Below are 20,120 nucleotides of genomic sequence, written 5' to 3' on the forward strand. Positions count from 1 at the left end.
TAAAGTAATCTTCAAACATGAGGTCAATTCTTTAATGAGCAAAAGCAGAAAATGTAGAAATGGTAATGAGACAGCTGCAAGTATTGCGTAACATTGGCCCTTTATTGAGCACTAGAATGTATATATTACATAGCAGTACAGAATGTTTGACCAAAAATGTGTTGCCAGACAAAAAGGAAAACAGAACTACCTTTTTATATTTTTTTTCCATTTGGACTAATGGAGAGAAATTAGATTTGTGCTTTTCCCGGTGTTGCTGCAAATGCTGCCATCTAGTGATGAATTTAATTAACATTCATGACTGAACGACAAATGAATGTTGGCAAACAATAACAATGGTACTTTGAAATAAAAATCTTCAGGAGAGAGAGAGAGAGAGATGAATGCAGACTTGTTGTAGGCTTTCCCCTGATGCTTTATGAGTGCATGGTCAACTGAAGCCACTGCGAAGAAAGCAAAACACAATACGAGGTGTGGTTATTTAGGTTTCATTTCAGTGTCTATATCCATTCATTAATCATAAAAATGGTCCCTAAAACACACTGTTTAATTGCAGAGGAAATAGTGAAAACTAATTTACCTCCTGGATGTTGACTTTGATCTTTCCATTGTTATCTTTGTCCAGAGTCTTGAAGGCTCCTGAAAATGCACAAAACACTATTACTGAAGGGTAATGAAAAGTAAATAGTCTGAAAACAAGAACATAATCGGACTGAGCAGGGGAATGTTGAGGATTCACTTACGACACATGGCGTCCAGTCTGACCAGGCACCCAATGAAGTTGTCAAAGTCCATGTTGCCCTGTTCATCACTGTACCTGCGGACGATCAACTGGAAGAGCTGGTCGTTGAGAGGGAAACCTGCACACGGACATAACAGGAGAGAGAGAGACAACAATGAGACCAAACACGTAAATGTAGGAAAAAAGCTAGCTTTCATCAGCATTTGTTGTCACTTATGACACTGTTATAAAGGCCTTATGATGACAACGAAATATGCAATTCCATGTTCCAGTTGTCATGATTTCTAAAGCCCACATGCAGATTTGAAGGCAGCGGACAGCTCTCGTGAGGAGATGACCCCTGAGCAGTCTGCGTCATTTGATATGTAGATGCCCTGCAACAGAGGCGGAAGTAAGGTCACACCGAGAGGTCAAAGTTAGCAGCACCTTTTATTAACATGACATTATAAAAACAACATTCTTACAGTAGTGGAGTAAGAGGACTATTGGAAGTTGTTTGGGGTGTTATATGAACGCCTTGCAAATACATGTAAATCAATTGTAGTTCAAGGTGCCGATTGTCAAAAATAGAACTGAAACTCACCTGCCATTTCTTGATGTTGTTCCATAAAAACTTGAACTCGTGGAAACCGAGCTTCCCTGTGCTGTCACTCTGTGTGCTCAGGGTTAAGGTAAACAAATAAAAATCAACTACTCTGATAGTATAGTGTAGTATAGTCCTCCATCCTAATACAAACACAGATGTGGAAGGATACGTCCATGACAGCCACCATGCCCCTGCATGACTCGATGCTAAAGCCGTCAGTCTTCAGGTCAGAACCTGAAATTAACACAGACAGACCACTGCTTCAATACAACAAAGTAAACCATTCCATGGAACCAGTCTTGTACAAGAGGAATCTAGATATGAGTAAAATGTGTGTGTGTGTGTGTGTGTGTGTACAGAGAGCACATAGATACAAAAAGGCATGCATAGACATGCTGTCGAACAAAAGGTACATGCAAACAGAGGTATAAATACTATAAAGAATGCAATGACAAGAATACTGTAGACACGCATGGTGTTTGTGTAAGAATAGGACTCACGTTTGCCAATGATCCTGTTGAGGATGTTCATCAGTTCAGTGGGGCTCACCTCCATGTCCTATAATACACAAAGAGATCCACAGGTAAATATGCCTACATGTATTTGCGTCACAACTCAGCTCACAAAAGGACACTGAAACAAAATGTTTTTATTGAACCTTTATTTAACTAGGCAAGTCAGTTAAGAACAAATTCTTATTTACAACGACGGCCTAGGATCAGTGGGTTAACTGCCTTGTTCAGGGGCAGAATGACCGATTTTTATCATGAAGTAATAAATGATAAGTCATTTCCACAGGTGTTTTATGGGTACAATCATGGACCAAATGCATAGTTCTCTGTATTTGTGTGTTTACGTGACATATCAGAACAACCAAAGTGATGGTAACAACTTCAAAACTTTGGCAGATACATTTGCAGCAGGTACAGCATGTCTTTAGGTTTCATTCCACATGCAGCGTGTGTTCCCTCCCCTTATGAGTAAAGCCTCAATGAGGTCGGCTAGTCATCAATTTAAAAAGTCAATCGTTACCAGCTGACCATACCAGTAGAACATGTCTATGATTCACACAATCTACACCCCACCCCATCCACACAAAACTAACCAGGCAGGAGAGCCGCCATGTCAGACAATGGTAGGAGGCACATAGCGGAAGAACCAGTCCCACTTCCTGTCCATGGAATAAACCAGGGTTGGGTTGTCATCAAAACTCCCCCACTGCCTGATCCAACAGCAGTGAATCATTGTGAGTATAGCTGTAGAGAAGGGGATTGTCTGTGGAGCCCTGGGCTTAAATCACCATAACCAATGGGGTGGAATCAATGATTTAAGCCAACTGGAGCTCTTTACTGTACTCTTCCAAAAGGCTTCTATTGGTTGGCAGCAGTGCAATGACAGAGAGCACATTTGAAGCCTGAAATTCACCATGTCTGAATAGATGGATGAATCACATTCTGAAGACCGGCTCCAGATGAAGCAGGGTGAACGGGTGGAGGGAAGGGTTTGGAATGCAAACAAGACTTAACTGGGATACAGGGTTTCACAGATTGTGCCAGTGTACCATCAGCCAATAAATGAAATGACCATCCATGCCATGGCTATTTGGCTGCGCCTACTTCAAAAGACAATACACCACACACACACACACACACACACACACACACACACACACACACACACACACACACACACACACACACACACACACACACACACACACACACACACACACACACACACACACACACACACACACACACACTACGGTAACTTCATTTCCACTGGTTGTTGTTCTGCACTCCATTACACTAAACCACTAACGGTGGGTTAATGGACATTATTTTAACAACTGTGTGTTGTCCTTGTGGATATCCACATAATGAAAACAGCCTCTTTAAAACATTCAACAAGTTGCCCAATTAAACAAATGACACACGTATAGCACTGTATTTGATGGCCAAAAGCCTAAGATGAATATCTCTCAATGACTCATAGTTAGAATCAAGCATGAGAGGCATTGTTGACTTGACTTATCTGGGCTCGTCTCTGAACAGGATAGGAAAGGTCAGTAGGTTCAGAGGTGAATAGATATGAGAGTAGTAGGAGGGAGTATGTTGAAAAACAATAAGTACTTACATCCCCAGCGAGTTGCTGGAACACCTTGCGAAACTGTCTCTCCTCGTCATTTTCATTCTGCTCCGCGTAGGCCAGAGGTCTGCGTGGTGGGGGCTAGGACACAAACACAGAACGGGTTCTGTTAGCACGAACACACATCCCTCTTCACTGCAGTCTGGCACACACACACACACACACACACACACACACACACACACACACACACACACACACACACACACACACACACACACGGCTAATTTGTTCAAAAGAGTAGTTTTACTTCTAAAATGTTCACAAGACTATGATGTTCTGAACTTGTGATGAAAGAAAATAGGCACTAAAAGGTTTTACTCACAGGATCTGATGGCACAAATTGACTGGGGTCGATGTTGCTGTTGGAGAATACAAGGACCTATTTCTATTTAATGAAAACTGTGTGCAAAGTCATGAATGAAGTCAGTATGCTGACTGTATGTGTGTGTGTCAAAAGGAGTTTTGTTAGTGCAAACAGAACCTGTAGTGCCTACCTCACAACATCCAGGATGCCACCAATGAGTTTTTTAGCCAGAAACATCTTGATGAGGGACAGCGGGGGGAAATCTACAAAAGTCAAGAGAGAAAAAAAATCATCAAACATCTAATCGATTAAACAAAAAAGGCGACAACAGAGAAAGCAAGCTATAATACGGTATGTCCGGCTGAAAAAAAAATGTGCTATTGGTTTTGGTGCTCCCTCTGAAAACTTTCTCACTGGCCTGTATTGGCAAGCAGCACAAACAGACAAAACACAGACAAAACAAACCAACATGAAACAGTTAGATAAACGTATGAAGGAAATCAGATTGCCTTAATTTGAGAAGAATACTTACAGGGATCAAATGCTTCGCTGAAGTCGGCAGAGACTGACGTGATGGCACTCCTATTGGGTACAAAAAAAACTGTTTTGCAAGGAGTTCTTTTTCAATGCATCAGAACTCCACACCCCTGCCCAGTAGAGAAGTGCGCACCATAGGGAGAGACAGTTCGGGAATGGCTCTGGGTCCTATAACCCGTAGCGCGATGTCAAGAATTACTGTCATTTCCCTATTGATGACATTACGGATGAGACTTATTCTGTACATTTTAAGGACACTTTTATTATGTTTGATTCCCATAGATGTAACACAATGATGAAATGAGGGAACATCGGCCTAATGTTCAGTGCATTAACTGATGCTGTTTTACACACATATTTCATGTAGGATTTCATGCCGTATTAAATGTTAGCTAGAATGGAATTTTTCCATTCGATACATAGACCGATTGGCATAACCTACAAATTGCATGCAATGTAGATGTCTGAAACGAGGGGAAACGTTTGGGGGAAAAAATAAGCTACACTGTGTTCTCCCGTTTGGTGTCCACGGAAGACCGCCTACATGGTTATGTCAGACCAAGGACCGATGCAGGAAGGAGGAAGCAGGGGCGAAGTTGTCGTGTGGCTGCTTCCTGGTACAAATGGCGAGCGCCATGAAAACAGGGTTATTGACATGGGACTTGACAAAAGTGCTATTCTTATTCATTTGTATTCACTTTACACGCCCGTTAAATGCAGTGTCAGAGCCGGGGAAATGGACCTTGACCGCCAACAGTGTAAGTTGTCTTGTGCGTATTGTATCATGCTATCAAAGCATTATCGGTAGCCTAGAGACCCTATGATATCTTGTTAAGAACATTGTTTAGTTCAGCCAGATGAAACTATTACAACAGTTGATATACTGTCGCAATCTTCGGAAGGCATTGAGACGACGCTTGCCTCAGTTTGACGTTTTATGCACGGTTCTGGCGATTACAACAATATAACATTGGAACCGCTTCCACTGTATTATAAACAATGTAACACTGTATCATTCTCACTTGATTAGGCCGGTCAAATGATCCGTATTATTTGACCTTATCCGTGTTAGTCAACATGGTGTTGTTTAGAACTAGTCAATACAAGTATTAATAAGTGATCTGATCCATTGATTCATAGACTACCTGCCCCTGGGCAAATATGACGTATTGGCTCACCATCACGCCTACCTACATATCTTAATAAACTATTCAGCTATTTTGTTCAGATCATTTAAAACCCAACAGCTTTTTAAAATCAGAATATTGACTATCTAAATGTTGTCAAAATCTATTGCAGTACTCAGATGTTTGACATTTTGTCACCGCTTGTGTTACAGGAAACTACAAAGAAGCAGAGCTTTTTCCTCTTCACCAAGACTATGTTTAACAATACTAGCATTCAGCTGAAATGTAAGTAGGCTATAACCTCTTATGTTCTGCAAGTTAGGATAAAACTCCGATATTTACTGAACCTTTTAGAATATCATATTGCAGGAACATGATTGCCCTTCCTCTGACTAGTATTGTAGGATGGTATTCTGTCAATACAGGATATTTGTATGGTAACATTACTTTATACAATATGCTACTTTATTGTGTATACAGTAAGAGCGTGGGAAAACCTGTTGGAGGAGGAAGTAGTAGTGGGAGGAAGTAGTAGCCTCTGGCCCTCAGACAGGAACAGATCTGGAGAGAGCTCCAAGTTGTTTTCATAACATGTCTACTGTTCCAGGGTTGACGGAACACTGTGACCCTCCGGTTAAACTCAACATCTCCTGGTACCTAAGGAGCTCCCGCTGCTTCGACGAGGTGTTCGGTCTCGACGTGAGTTCCTCTCTCTCTCGTCTGGAAACTAACTGCACTCTGAATGGGCTCATTCAGGCTGGACTAAATGTACCTGTTGTATTCCATAAACTCTCTGGCTTTTCCTTTTTTCAGCTAGTTTGATGTTCTCAATTTAACAACCGGCCATAGTGTCTTGATGGGGGGGGGGGGGTGTCATTCGCTTTTTATGATTTGTTTTATGACTGCATAGACAGTGTGGTTTGTGCAAATACTTAGTAACTTATTAAGTTTATCATACCTGTTTGATTTGCAGCCTCTGAAGGCAGGGAGCTACTTCAGGACGACAGATGTGAAACAGGAAGGAGGAAGTGGCTTCTATGTGTTCCACCAATACCCTGTCATTGAGTGCAAACAGACCATGACCCACATTGAGGTACAGTATGTGGCAATGGAGGGTCTCATAAGAAAGCATGGTGGCACTTTATTTTACAGTACCTTACAGAAATATCCCGGGATTTACATGGTAAACTTTTATTTACACAGTAAAGCCAGACTCTACAGCAATGCCACATAATGCAATATTCAGAGCTGCATGTCTACATTCTGCAAGATTAATAACACATTAATGACCTATGCATTACTTCTTTGTTTTTAAATAACAGCACTTCGCTAGTAACTAACTTCCTATTAAATGGCAGGTAGAACCAGTGGAATCAGTACAGGGAAATAAAGTGTTGGAAAAAGCATTATGTGTTCCACCTCACTCTTTCATGTTGTCTTCCTGAGTTTGTTTGTTCACTAAAGTGTGACCTGAATATACAGCTTGTAACTGATCATTAGGAAGTGTTTGTAATTCTGAGTAAGTGTGTTCGTATACAATGCAGCTCATGGCGAGGCTATATTATGGAGGTGTTCATGGCGTATCATTGTCTAATTGTTGCTACTCTGCTTTGTTTTCTGTAACAGCTCTCTCTCAACAAGTTTGAGGAGCCGACTAGGCTTACTGAGCCAGTTCACGAACAGGTCAGTGGGCTAAAGCAAGACAGGTTTTGCATACAAATAGAGCATGCAGGTGCATATAGTAACACAGTAATTCACCAAGGTGTCATTTGAATGACTGTCTCTGTATCCCCCTGTTTTAGCCTGTCACTGACAAGGACCAAGCGATAAGGAAAAGGAGCAATGAGGATCCAAAGGAGGTAAATCCATAATTCAAACACAATCTGATATCATAATCAAATACAGTGCTCAAAAAAATAAAGGGAACACTTAAACAACACAATGTAACTCCAAGTCAATCACACTTCTGTGAAATCAAACTGTCCACTAAGGAAGCAACACTGATTGACAATACATTTCACATGCTGTTGTGCAAATGGAATAGACAACAGGTGGAAATTATAGGCAATTAGCAAGACACCCCCAATAAAGGAGTGGTTCTGCAGGTGGTGACCACAGACCACTTCTCAGTTCCTATGCTTCCTGGCTGATGTTTTGGTCACTTTTGAATGCTGGCGGTGCTTTCACTCTAGTGGTAGCATGAGACGGAGTCTACAACCCACACAAGTGGCTCAGGTAGTGCAACTCATCCAGGATGGCACATCAATGCGAGCTGTGGCAAGAAGGTTTGCTGTGTCTGTCGGCGTAGTGTCCAGAGCATGGAGGCGCTACCAGGAGACAAGCCAGTACATCAGGAGATGTGGAGGAGGCCGTAGGAGGGCAACAACCCAGCAGCAGGACCGATACCTCCGCCTTTGTGCAAGGAGGAGCAGGAGGAGCACTGCCAGAGCCCTGCAAAATGACCTCCAGCAGGCCACAAATGTGCATGTGTCTGCTCAAACGGTCAGAAACAGACTCCATGAGGGTGGTATGAGGGCCCGACGTCCACAGGTGGGGGTTGTGCTTACAGCCCAACACCGTGCAGGGTGTTTGGCATTTGCCAGACAACACCAAGATTGGCAAATTTGCCACTGGCCCCCTGTGCTCTTCACAGATGAAAGCAGGTTCACACTGAGCACATGTGACAGATGTGACAGAGTCTGGAGACGCCGTGGAGAACGTTCTGCTGCCTGCAACATCCTCCAGCATGACCGGTTTGGCGGTGGGTCAGTCATGGTGTGGGGTGGCATTTCTTTGGGGGGCCGCACAGCCCTCCATGTGCTCGCCAGAGGTAGCCTGACTGCCATTAGGTACCAAGATGAGATCCTCAGACCCCTTGTGAGACCATATGCTGGTGCGGTTGGCCCTGGGTTCCTCCTAATGCAAGACAATACTAGACCTCATGTGGCTGGAGTGTGTCAGCAGTTCCTGAAAGAGGAAGGCATTGATGCTATGGACTGGCCCACCCGTTCCCCAGACCTGAATCCAATTGAGCACATCTGGGACATCATGTCTCGCTCCATCCACCAACACCACGTTGCACCACAGACTCTCCAGGAGTTGGTGGATGCTTTAGTCCAGGTCTGGGAGGTGATCCCTCAGGAGACCATCCGCCACCTCATCAGGAGCATGCCCAGGCGTTGTAGGGAGGTCATACAGGCACGTGGAGGCCACACACACTACAGAGCCTCATTTTGACTTGTTTTAAGGACATTACATCAAAGTTGGATCAGCCTGTAGTGTGGTTTTCCACTTTAATTTTGAGTGTGACTCCAAATCCAGACCTCCATGGGTTGATAAATTTGATTTCCATTGATAATTTTTGTGTGATTTTGTTGTCAGCACATTCAACTATGTAAAGAAAAAAGTATTTCATAAGAATATTTCATTCATTCAGATCTAGGATGTGTTCCCTTTTATTTTTTTGAGCAGTGTATATACAAAATGTATGAAAATGTAATGTAGATGCATTTGAGTAAGGTAATCGGGTGCTGTGATTTCTCAGCCTAGCAAAAGGCCTCCATATCGGGGAAATCAGGTGAACCACTATATTTTTCTCTTTTAGGCACTTGCTGAGAAAAATGCCCCCGTCAAAGCAGAGGCAACTGTGGCCACGGGGAAAGCCCCAGCCCCCGCTGCAAAGAAAGAAGTGGTGAGTGTTTCCATGCCAGAATGAAGTTATGTATGGCTTACATACCTGTTTTCTAAACAAACAGCATGCCTGGATATTGATATACTAACACACTTTCTTTCATTGTCTTTCTTAATTTCTTGTACCGCTGGGGAAACATTTGTTCAGCTAGCTACTTCCTAATGTTCTTTGACTCATCTGCCTGTTTCTCCAAGACATAGAGATCCTATAATGTAACTCTATGCTCCTAAACTCCCCAGCACCACTTTCAGGGATGCAAACTAGTCACCTTTCGGCGAAATTCGTAGTTTTAAATCCAAAATACAGTGGGGCAAAAAAGTATTTAGTCAGCCACCAATTGTGCAAGTTCTCCCACTTAAAAAGATGAGACGGGCCTGTAATTTTCATCATAGGTACACTTCAACTATGACAGACAAAATGAGAGAAAAAAAATCAAGAAAATCACATTGTAGGATTTTTAATGAATTTATTTGCAAATTTGGTGGAAAATGAAGTATTTGGTCACCTACAAACAAGCAAGATTTCTGGCTCTCACAGACCTGTAACTTCTTCTTTAAGAGGCTCCTCTGTCCTCCACTCGTTACCTGTATTAATGGCACATGTTTGAACTTGTTATCAGTATAAAAGACACCTGTCCACAACCTCACAGTCACACTCCAAACTCCACTATGGCCAAGACCAAAGAGCTGTCAAAGGACACCAGAAACAAAATTGTAGACCTGCACCAGGCTGGGAAGACTGAATCTGCAATAGGTAAGCAGCTTGGTTTGAAGAAATCAACTGTGGGAGCAATTATTGGGAAATGGAAGACATACAAGACCACTGATAATCCCCCTCGATCTGGGGCTCCACGCAAGATCTCACCCCATGGGATCAAAATTATCACAAGAACGGTGAGCAAAAATCCCAGAACCACACGGGGGGACCTAGTGAATGACCTGCAGAGAGCTGGGACCAAAGTAACAAAGCCTACCATCAGTAACACACTACGCCGCCAGGGACTCAAATCCTGCAGTGCCAGACGTGTCCCCCTGCTTAAGCCAGTACATGTCCAGGCCTGTCTGAAGTTTGCTAGAGAGCATTTGGATGATCCAGAAGAAGATTGGGAGAATGTCATATGGTCAGATGAAACCAAAATATAACTTTTTGGTAAAAACTCAATGCTGAGTTGCATCCAAAGAACACCATACCTACTGTGAAGCATGGGGTGGAAACATCATGCTTTGGGGCTGTTTTTCTGCAAAGGGACAAGGACGACTGATCCTTGTAAAGGAAAGAATGAATGGGACCATGTATCGTGAGATTTTGAGTGAAAACCTCCTTCCATCAGCAAGGGCATTGAATATGAAACGTGGCTGGGTCTTTCAGCATGACAATGATCCCAAACACACCGCCCGGGCAACGAAGGAGTGGCTTCGTAAGAAGCATTTCAAGGTCCTGGAGTGGCCTAGCCAGTCTCCAGATCTCAACCCCATAGAAAATCTTTGGAGGGAGTTGAAAGTCCGTGTTGCCCAGCAACAGCCCCAAAATATCACTGCTCTAGAGGAGATCTGCATGGAGGAATGGGCCAAAATACCAGCAACAGTGTGTGAAAACCTTGTGAAGACTTACAGAAAACGTTTGACCTCTGTCATTGTCAACAAAGGGTATATAACAAAGTATTGAGATAAACTGTTGTTATTGACCAAATACTTATTTTCCACCATAATTTGCAAATAAATTCATTAAAAATCCTACAATGTGATTTGCTGGATTTTTTTTCTAATTTTGTCTGTCATAGTTGAAGTGTACCTATGATGAAAATTACAGGCCTCTCTCATCTTTTTAAGTGGGAGAACTTGCACAATTGGTGGCTGACTAAATACTTTTTTTTTGCCCCACTGTATGTGACTTACGTGGTTCGTGTAGATCCGATGAGAAAAGTTTTGTGGGAGGGTTTGATCACTAGCTGTAAGCGAACGAGTTATGCGCGTTTGGAGCAATACTGGCTGTATCCAAGGCTCAGCCAATCGTTCACATAACAACAGAATGTAGCACACGACTGAAGAGAGAAGAGAGACAGGGGTGAGAAGGTGATGAAGCTTACTTCATGAGCTGTAACCGAAAAACAACTGGCATTTGGAAAGTTTGAGGTGAGGGAGAAAGTGTGGTGGAACAAGTAAAGTCAACTCACCCCATTCCGTACAAATGTGCGCAATCGCAACATTCAAACGAGGCTGCAAAGAAAACTAATGGGACTGTTATGACTGTGTTGACGTCAAAATCGGGGGTGTGAACTAGGTTTCTATTCAAGTGTTGATCGATATGGTAATGGCTCTATAGTATTGGAGAAAAGTTGAAAAAACGGACCCTCCGTTACATCTTGACGTGTCATGTCGTAACGTACAGCACGCATAAAGCAACTATTTCTGTCTTACAATCTATCTCCACCAGGTGTAGCACTTCTATCATCCTTTTAAAAACAAGAAATGGACAGTGACGGGGGTACGGGGATACCTAGTCATTTTTTTTGTCATCATTGCATGCGATCATCATTCTCAAAGCCCCTGTTAACTTATAAGATCACTTTAGCACCGCCCCAAAAACCCGATTTCAAATTCGACACAAACCTTCAAATAGGTATGTAATGACACATTATATAAACTCTTTATAGTATTTTATTTACATTTTAAGAGGTGATAAGTTGGACAGATCGAGTGGGGAAAAAAACAATTTCCCCACACAACATTTTTGAAAAGACCCGATTATGCAGAAACGGGCAGCGTTTATGTCATGTAATTGATTCTGTTGGAAAGGGGAGAAATGTTGCTTTACAATGGTATTGACATTACAGTTTATCTGGAAGTATTACGTTTTTGGAGCGCTAAAAAATAAGGGCAATTGTACGGACCAAGGCGATGTACGAGTTTACGTTATCTGTTGCTTTTATACATGTCTTACTACTCAAAAGTCGTCTTAATTCTCACTCAAAAAACTCCCATGGTTTATTTTTCAAATTGGCATGTTTTGTTTTTAAATGTCTGCGCAAGAGTGAAAGTTGTACTTTTGCACATGTAACACACTGCGGCTGAGGAAAGGCATTACTCCCAATATAAGTGAACCCCAAAACAATGTAGTTCTCATATTTGCGCCTCTTCGATGGTCCAACATCCCTGTCTGTTGTTCAGTGCTTTCCCGGGTAAGGGGGCAGTAGCTCTTCAGCTGCATCCGGTTTACAACTGTCAGTGTCCATGCTAGCTGTGCTAACAATGTAGAATTACTGATGCTAGCATTGGATGTGCTCGTGGAAGCAGAGCAACTTGTGTCGTCGACAGGTGCAGGTGTAGTACTGCTGGTAGTAGCAGTACCAGTAGAGCTGGTATGTGTCTCTTGCTTTTTTAAAACCATTTATCCATTTTCGAGCAAACGGAATGAGCATCAGCTACATATGGACCAGTAGTGGAATTCCCGCAAGAGAGTAACGTTATTAGCATTGTTAAGTATCTCGCTAGCTGGATCGAATTTTTCGTTAGCCAGCCACATTAGCCAACTTATCTGATCAAAATTGAGTTTATGGTGTGAAAATGTGCTTGCTAATAAAGTCAGACAACTAACGTTAGCTAGCTAACATTACAACATCAGCTGAGCTAACATTAGTAACCTAACCAATTCGCTGTAGTATTAACTGGTATACGACTCCTTGCCGCTCCTCAAGTTTTAACGCGTTAGTTGCTTACTGGACCCTGGCACTCTGTGTGAAATATTGACTAGTTAACTAAGATAACGAATCAAATCAAAATCAAATCAAATTTATTTATATAGCCCTTCGTACATCAGCTGATATCTCAAAGTGCTGTACAGAAACCCAGCCTAAAACCCCAAACAGCAAGCAATGCAGGTGTAGAAGCACGGTGGCTAGGAAAAACTCCCTAGAAAGGCCAAAACCTAGGAAGAAACCTAGAGAGGAACCAGGCTATGTGGGGTGGCCAGTCCTCTTCTGGCTGTGCCGGGTGGAGATTATAACAGAACATGGCCAAGATGTTCAAATGTTCATAAATGACCAGCATGTTCAAATAATAAGAAGGCAGAACAGTTGAAACTGGAGCAGCAGCACGGCCAGGTGGACTGGGGACAGCAAGGAGTCATCATGTCAGGTAATCCTGGGGCATGGTCCTAGGGCTCAGGTCCTCCGAGAGAGAGAAAGAAGGAGAGAATTAGAGAACGCACACTTAGATTCACACAGGACACCGAATAGGACAGGAGAAGTACTCCAGATATAACAAACTGACCCTAGGCCCCGACACAAACTACTGCAGCATAAATACTGGAGGCTGAGACAGGAGGTGTCAGGAGACACTGTGGACCCATCCGAGGACACCCCCGGACAGGGCCAAACAGGAAGGATATAACCCCACCCACTTTGCCAAAGCACAGCCCCCACACCACTAGAGTGATATCTTCAACCACCAACTTACCATCCTGAGACAGGGCCGAGTATAGCCCACAAAGATCTCCGCCATGGCACAACCCAAGGGGGGGCGCCAACCCAGACAGGATGACCACATCAGTGAATCAACCCACTCAGGTGACGCACCCCTTCCAGGGACGGCATGAGAGAGCCCCAGTAAGCCAGTGACTCAGCCCCTGTAATAGGGTTAGAGGCAGAGAATCCCAGTGGAAAGAGGGGAACCGGCCAGGCAGAGACAGCAAGGGCGGTTAGTTGCTCCAGAGCCTTTCCGTTCACCTTCCCACTCCTGGGCCAGACTACACTCAATCATATGACCCACTGAAGAGATGAGTCTTCAGTAAAGACTTAAAGGTCGACACCGAGTTTGCGTCTCTGACATGGGTAGGCAGACCGTTCCATAAAAATGGAGCTCTATAGGAGAAAGCCCTGCCTCCAGCTGTTTGAACGAACTAACCACTATCTATTAACTAATGTTTTCCCTCTACAGAATATGGATAATTTTCAGAATGAGAGAATTAGGTGACAATGAGGCGTCGCTTGGTAGACAAGTGGATTCAGGGATCAAGTGTAGCTGGAGCTGGGCCTGGCTTAAGCTGGATGCCACTATAGATGTGGAAGGAACACCACACACTTTCCTTCTTTCTCACTTTTACTGGCACATTGTAGAACAGATGTCCACAGGCAGAAAGTGTACAATGTAATAATATACAGTGTAGCCCAAATATATTGTTTTTGTTGTGTTGAACATGACAGTAACGTGTGTGTGTGTGTGTGAGGGGGATTATACTTTTTTGTACTCAGTAAATGTTACTTTTGCACACATGTAGCCTTGTGCACTTGATCGACGTCTATAGTGGCCATTAATGATAGAGCAAAACTAGAATGCCTGTTTGTTTCATGCTATTTCTACTTTAAGATATTTTTTTCCCCAAGTGCAATATTTATGTGTGTGGTCACAAGCGTTCTATTATAAAGGCTGTCATGGCTAACTGCAATATTAGTGTATTGTTTGCAGTAAAGTCTAGGCAGCAGATAACATTGGGTTGCTTTCTTTACATTTTTTTTTAGCTGTGAGTTAGGTTCACATTAACCACTTTTTTTTATTTTACACACAGAGACTGATCATGTAGATCATGTTATTTTGTTATTTAATTTGTTAAAACCAGCATTTCCCCCCGAGCAGGGATTTTTTTTGTGCATGTTTCAGTGCAACAAAAAAAAAAGTCACGTTTTTTGGGCCCTCAGCAGTTTGCATCCCAGCACTTTGATGCAGTGGCCCAGACCTGGGATGATGGCCCTTACATGTTCATCGTCCACATCCAAGAGATCAAGAAGAGCAGCGCTGCCACTGACTCTGTCCCAACACAGAACTGCAACATCCAACGTAAGGATCTCCACCACTCACATGAATCCTGAGTCCAATACTTTAAAACTACATTAGCTAATGTTACTGTTATGTTCTTCACCCCCTGCAGTGCAAGTCAGTATGAAAGGACCCCATGACTACATCTCAGCTTCGGAATGGCCTCTTATGATCGTAAGTAAATTCTGCCATGATAAGTTGTCTACATGGAAAACACTCTACATTACAGCTTCATTACATGTAGTATGATACATACACATAGCATCTAAGCTGTGTGCCTGTAGGACATAGCTTATCAGACACTACAGACTCTCTAGTTCCTTGCCAGCTCAACTAACTGTCCCTTTTGCAGTTCTACATGGTGATGTGTGTCATCTATGTGTTGCTGGGCCTTCTGTGGTTGGGCCTGTCAGCCTGCTACTGGAGAGAGCTGCTCAGGATTCAGTTCTGGATCGGCGGGGTCATCTTCCTGGGCATGCTGGAGAAGGCTGTGTACTACGCCGAGTTCCAGAGCATCCGCTACGACGGCCTCTCAGGTCAGGAGGCGGAGACACACACCCGTACAGAAAATCCCACATGATTTCACATGTGGAAGAAAGTGTTTTTGGAACACTTCACATGTGATCATGTGAAATTAATGTGGTTTTTCTGTACAGGCAGGGGGGGGGGGACATATTTGTCTGTACTGGGCCTTTTAAGGGAGTCTACGTGTGGTTTAAGTGCACATTTTTCATGGACACACCTAAGCACACATCTATGCTTTTCTAGCTAAATCCTCCTGGTGGGCATGGTTGGAATTGGGTAAGGCGCAGTAGATCCTAGTGTGGTGCTAAAAGTGCTGTTGTACTCTGTTAATAAGCATTATTTGTGTTCTGTGTCTTCCCAACAGTCCAGGGGGCAGTAGTGTTTGCGGAGGTCCTATCAGCAGTGAAGAGGACCCTGGCCCGTGTGCTCGTCATCATCGCCAGTCTTGGTTATGGAATTGTCAAGTGAGTCAGTCCCTTCATAACAAGTCAAGAAGACTATGGAGAGTGTTAAACTCTATTGCCAATTCTCTCCCTCTCTCTTTCTCTCTTGCTGTCTATGTCTGTCTGTCTCTCTCTCTCTCTGCCTGCCTGCCTCTCTCTCTCTCTCTTTCTCTCTCCCTAGGCCAAGGCTTGGTGCATTGTTACACAGGGTGGTTGGGGTGGGACTGCTCTACCTTATATTCTCTGTTGTCGAGGGAATCCTGAGGGTCAATTCGGTAAGTCTGGTCTCTCTCCTTTCTGATCAATAGGCTATCTCCAGTATTCCCCCAAAATATATAGTCCACCTGCACTATCTGTAACTAGACTCTTCAACCACGTTGGTAAGTTTTTGATATGGAGCTAAACCAAACAATGCCATGATGCCCTTTGTTGAATATCTTCATCTTTGGTCAAAGGATGCCAGGAATCTTGTGTGTGTAGTAGTACCGTCATTCCACTGTCAGTGTTTGCCTGTCTTTCTCACAGGGTCAAGGGGGCAGTAGCAGACTACTGTGTGACATTGTTCTGGCGTTCACTGACTCGTGTGTTGTGTGGTGGATATCCTTTTGGAGTGGTCAGCCATTACCGGAGGCCTTCAGTCTTGCCTGTCTGGCAGTCAGCTAGTTAGTCTAGTAGTCACTGTATGTAGTTAGTCTGTCAGTATTAAGAGCTCTTTTTTTCAGACTCTTTTTTTGTTGTTTCTCTCTCTCTGGGCATGCTTGTATTGAGTTGTGTTTCTAAAGCTTACTCTGATATCCTCCCTTTTACCAGTGTCTCTCATAATTGATCAAACCAGTTTTATCCCAACCCTCTTTGAGCAGCAGTTTGGTTCTACACCTTTTGGTGTTTATCTATCTGCATGGCTGCCTGAAGAGTATGTGATGGTGATCCCTCCCTCTGCCACTCCCTCCTTTTCTGCTGCCCCGCTGTGTGTTTCCGTTCCTCTCCCTGTCCCTTTCAGGTTGAAGATGATCTGGTGCTACTGGCTGCTATTCCTTTGGCTGTGCTCGACACTACCCTCTGCTGGTGGATATCCTGTACTGTACCCCTCTGCACAGCTCTCTCCATCCCCCTCTGCCTTCCTCTCCCAGCACTCTCACTTCTTGTAATCCCTGTGCGCGCCAGTGCCTTGGTGGTAGTTGGCGTTAACCTTTCTCCTTCTATTTTCGCCTGCCTTTGTATCAAAGAAGGGAATAACCCAGAAGGGAATATTTCCACAAAATATGCTCCGCCTCACAAAGACTAATTTAGACATCAGAGGGAGCCATAGTCGCATGGATTAATTACATTTTTAATTACAGGGCCACTTATATCAAGGCTATCAATAACTTCATTGTTTTATTCTCACCGACGATAATTTTCTCCTGCAGTTTGACAGAACAGTATTTTAGTGGATTCAGTTAGTTAGCCAGAAAACCAGTTAGTATAGCGATGACTAAGACCATACCAGGTTTTCCAGCCGTGCTTAACCTGGCTATAGAGGGCAGAGGGGAGCTCAACTCCTGAGTAATGAGATAATGGCTGACTACCCTCAGACACTTACACCCTTACAACCTGATTAGCTTGGGGTTACGTTAGGGTATATCAGCTCAGTTGACAAGGTAGGCAAACTCTTCTGTGTTGGTTATGTTGACAGTCAATGGAAGAAGACTGGTATTATTGGGTAAACTGTTTCTGTTGAGAATTGTATTTCAAAGGTGGGCTGTTTGTTAGTGGGGTGTGTCCTGGGGTTATGTTGGAGTCCTTGACAGCCAATCACATCTTTATCAGCCTGGCTCAGACCATGAAGCTCCTTCGCCTCCGAAGAAACGTGGTCAAGCTCTCCTTGTATCGCCACTTTACCAACACCCTCATATTCGCCGTTATTGGTAAGGAGCTGTCTGCGGCTGTGCTACTGCAACCACTTAACAGAGACATTTCATGCATCATGTACTATACACCCTGGTGTGCCCATGATTACAAACATTCACTAATATATTTGGCCTGTCACTGTTTTACTCTGCAGCCTCAGTCATTTTCATTATCTGGACGACAAAGACCTTCAAGTTTTCAAAGTGCCAGTCGGTGAGTCATGTTTGTTTACTACATTACTTAATAAGCCACGGGTGTCTGACATAAGGCCCGCATCCAGCCTGTGTGTGGCTTCAGTAAAAATAATAAACTAAATATACTTAAAAATGTCTAAAACCAAAATCGAAACTGGGTAGAAAGGATAATGGACCTACTTTGTCCAGCTCGCTAACAATCACTGAAATGAAAGCTAGACAGACAGGGAGTATCGAAAATGATATTTTTTCTTGCACATTTTGATGGCGAGGAAATGTAACCAATTTTCTGTGCCCCGTTGGTAGACCAAATCCGAGAGGCTAGCGTACATACACACAGTTGACCTCTAGTGAACTGGTATTTGGCATTCGGAAGATCGTCTTTCTCTTCCTATCTCTCTCTTATTCACTCTCTCTGCTTATCTCTCTAGGACTGGAAGGAGCTGTGGATAGAAGATGCCTTCTGGCGGTTCCTCTTCTCCACCATCCTTCTGGTCATCATGTTCCTGTGGAGGCCTTCGGCCAACAACCAGAGGTTAGAGGTCACAGCTAAACAGTTCAACAAATCAACACACGGCCAAAACCCTCTCAACCCTGTCACAAACCAAAGTCGTGTTTGATTTCGAATCTAGGGATTGAGGCACTGGCTAGGATCCTTCAGTGTGTCACCAGAGACATCTGTAGCAAAGTTAGGTTCAATTCAGGACATGAAATTGCAATCGAATGGAGAAATCCGATGTCCAAATCAACTCAAATGAATTGAGATGGCGTTGAGCCCAAGTGGACCATGTTGTCGAACGTTGCCAATAGGAATCCCATGAATAGAGCCGACGTGATTCCTTCTTCTGTATATCAGAGAAGAATGTTTGTTCTGCATAGAAATATGCTATCTGAACGTTCCAACAACGTTGTGTCCTGTTGAACATGCCCCTGATCTGTGATGTCATATCCTGTTCCCCTTTAGATATGCCTTCAGCCCCCTAGTGGACGATGAGAGTGACGACGAGGAAAAGGAACAGCTGATGAATGATACATTTGGTAAGGGTCACTGCTGTATTAGGCTGTTTTGGTATTTCACCCACAGGAACACAAGTTGATACTACGTATGGTTAATTGGAGGAGGAAATACAGTATCATACTCTATGGCTTGATACTTAGCTAGAGTTCTTTGGCCTAGTTGTGACACTTCCATAGTGTGTTGATAATCTATGGGATGAATGAATGTACCTTGGTTCTCTCTCCCAGCAACCAATTTTGGATAGAACGCAATTTGACTCGGCCAACAGTAATCTGTGATTCTGATCCTGTCCTAATTCTGTGTACTTCCAGAGGGGGTGAAGATGAGGGGTCTGAAGTCCGAGGCAAATGGAACAGCCAAGCCCAACAAAGTGGTAAGGGCCTTCTCCGTACCACAGGGTACCACCCATGCTAAGAATATAGGATATAAATTACATTTTATGGCTCAGAGAAAGTTGTCTTGGTGATAGGAAATGCTTCCCCCCCCCCTCCCTCCCTCCCCAGGATGAGGATCTGAAATGGGTCGAAGAGAATATCCCCTCTTCAATGTCAGATGTGTAAGTGCAAGCAAATTGAAGTTGCAGAAATGTTAGTAACATTAACCATTATTGACAGTGATATTATAATCATTTTGACGAGACATGTATTACATGGTGGTTATTACATGGTAAGAACATTGAAACTCTCAAGCTATGAAATCAGTTTACATTCTATGACGATGTGTGAAACAAGCACAGAAAGGAGTTAGTTGATTTTCTGATGAGAAGTCGTTGTAAATGAATCGAGCATGTTTTCCTTTCTGTTCCAGTGCACTCCCACCTCTGCTGGACTCTGATGAGGTAAGACAATGTGTTATTCCTGGCGTGAACTGCAGGGGGTGCCAGCTCCGTGCTTATTAAAGAGCAGTGGCTCGTCATGTTCACATCAGCCTGTTTATACCTCCACCCTGTTTTCTTTCTGGCTTGAACAATGAGAGGTTGCGGAAAGGGTGGTGTTTTGGTGGAGCTTTTTCTGTCTTGCTTTTTCTTCACCCCCACGTCAAATAAAGCTAGTAGGAGTGTCGATGGAAGGGATATTTTCCGATGATGATTATTTCATATTTT

The 20,120-nt window shown here is 43.4% G+C and overlaps 2 protein-coding genes across 5 annotated transcripts in view; one reads left to right on the forward strand and one right to left on the reverse strand.

Annotated features, from left to right (window-relative positions):
* On the reverse strand, positions 1-6,061 carry LOC109909534 (calpain small subunit 1-like). 2 transcript variants are annotated; one of them, XM_020508550.2, is made up of 12 exons: positions 5,945-6,061; positions 4,316-4,365; positions 3,974-4,046; positions 3,802-3,838; positions 3,465-3,557; positions 1,829-1,886; positions 1,498-1,562; positions 1,326-1,394; positions 1,038-1,116; positions 744-860; positions 581-639; positions 1-443 (listed from the first exon to the last, which is right to left on the reverse strand). In XM_020508550.2, the coding sequence occupies exons 3-12, from the start codon at positions 4,018-4,020 to the stop codon at positions 417-419; spliced, it is 651 nt and encodes a 216-aa protein (XP_020364139.1). In that variant the 5' UTR covers positions 4,021-4,046; positions 4,316-4,365; positions 5,945-6,061; the 3' UTR covers positions 1-416. The 2 variants fall into 2 exon arrangements, with proteins under 2 accessions (XP_020364139.1, XP_031651894.1); XM_031796034.1 differs by lacking the exon at positions 5,945-6,061 and having other exon boundaries at positions 3,802-3,858; positions 4,316-4,435.
* Positions 4,876-20,120, forward strand: part of zgc:162698 (Lung_7-TM_R domain-containing protein) — a 17,065-nt gene continuing 1,820 nt past the window's right edge. Inside the window, exons 1-20 of one of the 3 annotated variants that reach the window (XM_031796033.1) lie at positions 4,876-5,078; positions 5,660-5,732; positions 6,055-6,146; positions 6,421-6,540; positions 7,074-7,130; positions 7,250-7,306; positions 9,052-9,138; positions 14,831-14,969; positions 15,061-15,122; positions 15,301-15,484; positions 15,838-15,937; positions 16,098-16,191; positions 16,917-16,985; positions 17,715-17,823; positions 17,961-18,019; positions 18,432-18,535; positions 18,965-19,038; positions 19,330-19,391; positions 19,522-19,574; positions 19,826-19,856. In XM_031796033.1, coding sequence (XP_031651893.1) covers positions 4,944-5,078; positions 5,660-5,732; positions 6,055-6,146; positions 6,421-6,540; positions 7,074-7,130; positions 7,250-7,306; positions 9,052-9,138; positions 14,831-14,969; positions 15,061-15,122; positions 15,301-15,484; positions 15,838-15,937; positions 16,098-16,191; positions 16,917-16,985; positions 17,715-17,823; positions 17,961-18,019; positions 18,432-18,535; positions 18,965-19,038; positions 19,330-19,391; positions 19,522-19,574; positions 19,826-19,856 — 1,761 coding nt within the window. In that variant the 5' untranslated portion in view covers positions 4,876-4,943. Of the gene's footprint in view, positions 5,079-5,659; positions 5,733-6,054; positions 6,147-6,420; positions 6,541-7,073; positions 7,131-7,249; positions 7,307-9,051; positions 9,139-14,830; positions 14,970-15,060; positions 15,123-15,300; positions 15,485-15,837; positions 15,938-16,097; positions 16,192-16,441; positions 16,514-16,916; positions 16,986-17,714; positions 17,824-17,960; positions 18,020-18,431; positions 18,536-18,964; positions 19,039-19,329; positions 19,392-19,521; positions 19,575-19,825; positions 19,857-20,120 lie in introns of all 3 variants that reach the window. The other 2 variants (XM_031796031.1, XM_031796032.1) reach the window with 2 other exon arrangements.

The sequence above is a fragment of the Oncorhynchus kisutch genome, linkage group LG18, assembly GCF_002021735.2.
Source record: "Oncorhynchus kisutch isolate 150728-3 linkage group LG18, Okis_V2, whole genome shotgun sequence".
Taxonomy (NCBI): Eukaryota; Metazoa; Chordata; class Actinopteri; order Salmoniformes; family Salmonidae; genus Oncorhynchus; species Oncorhynchus kisutch.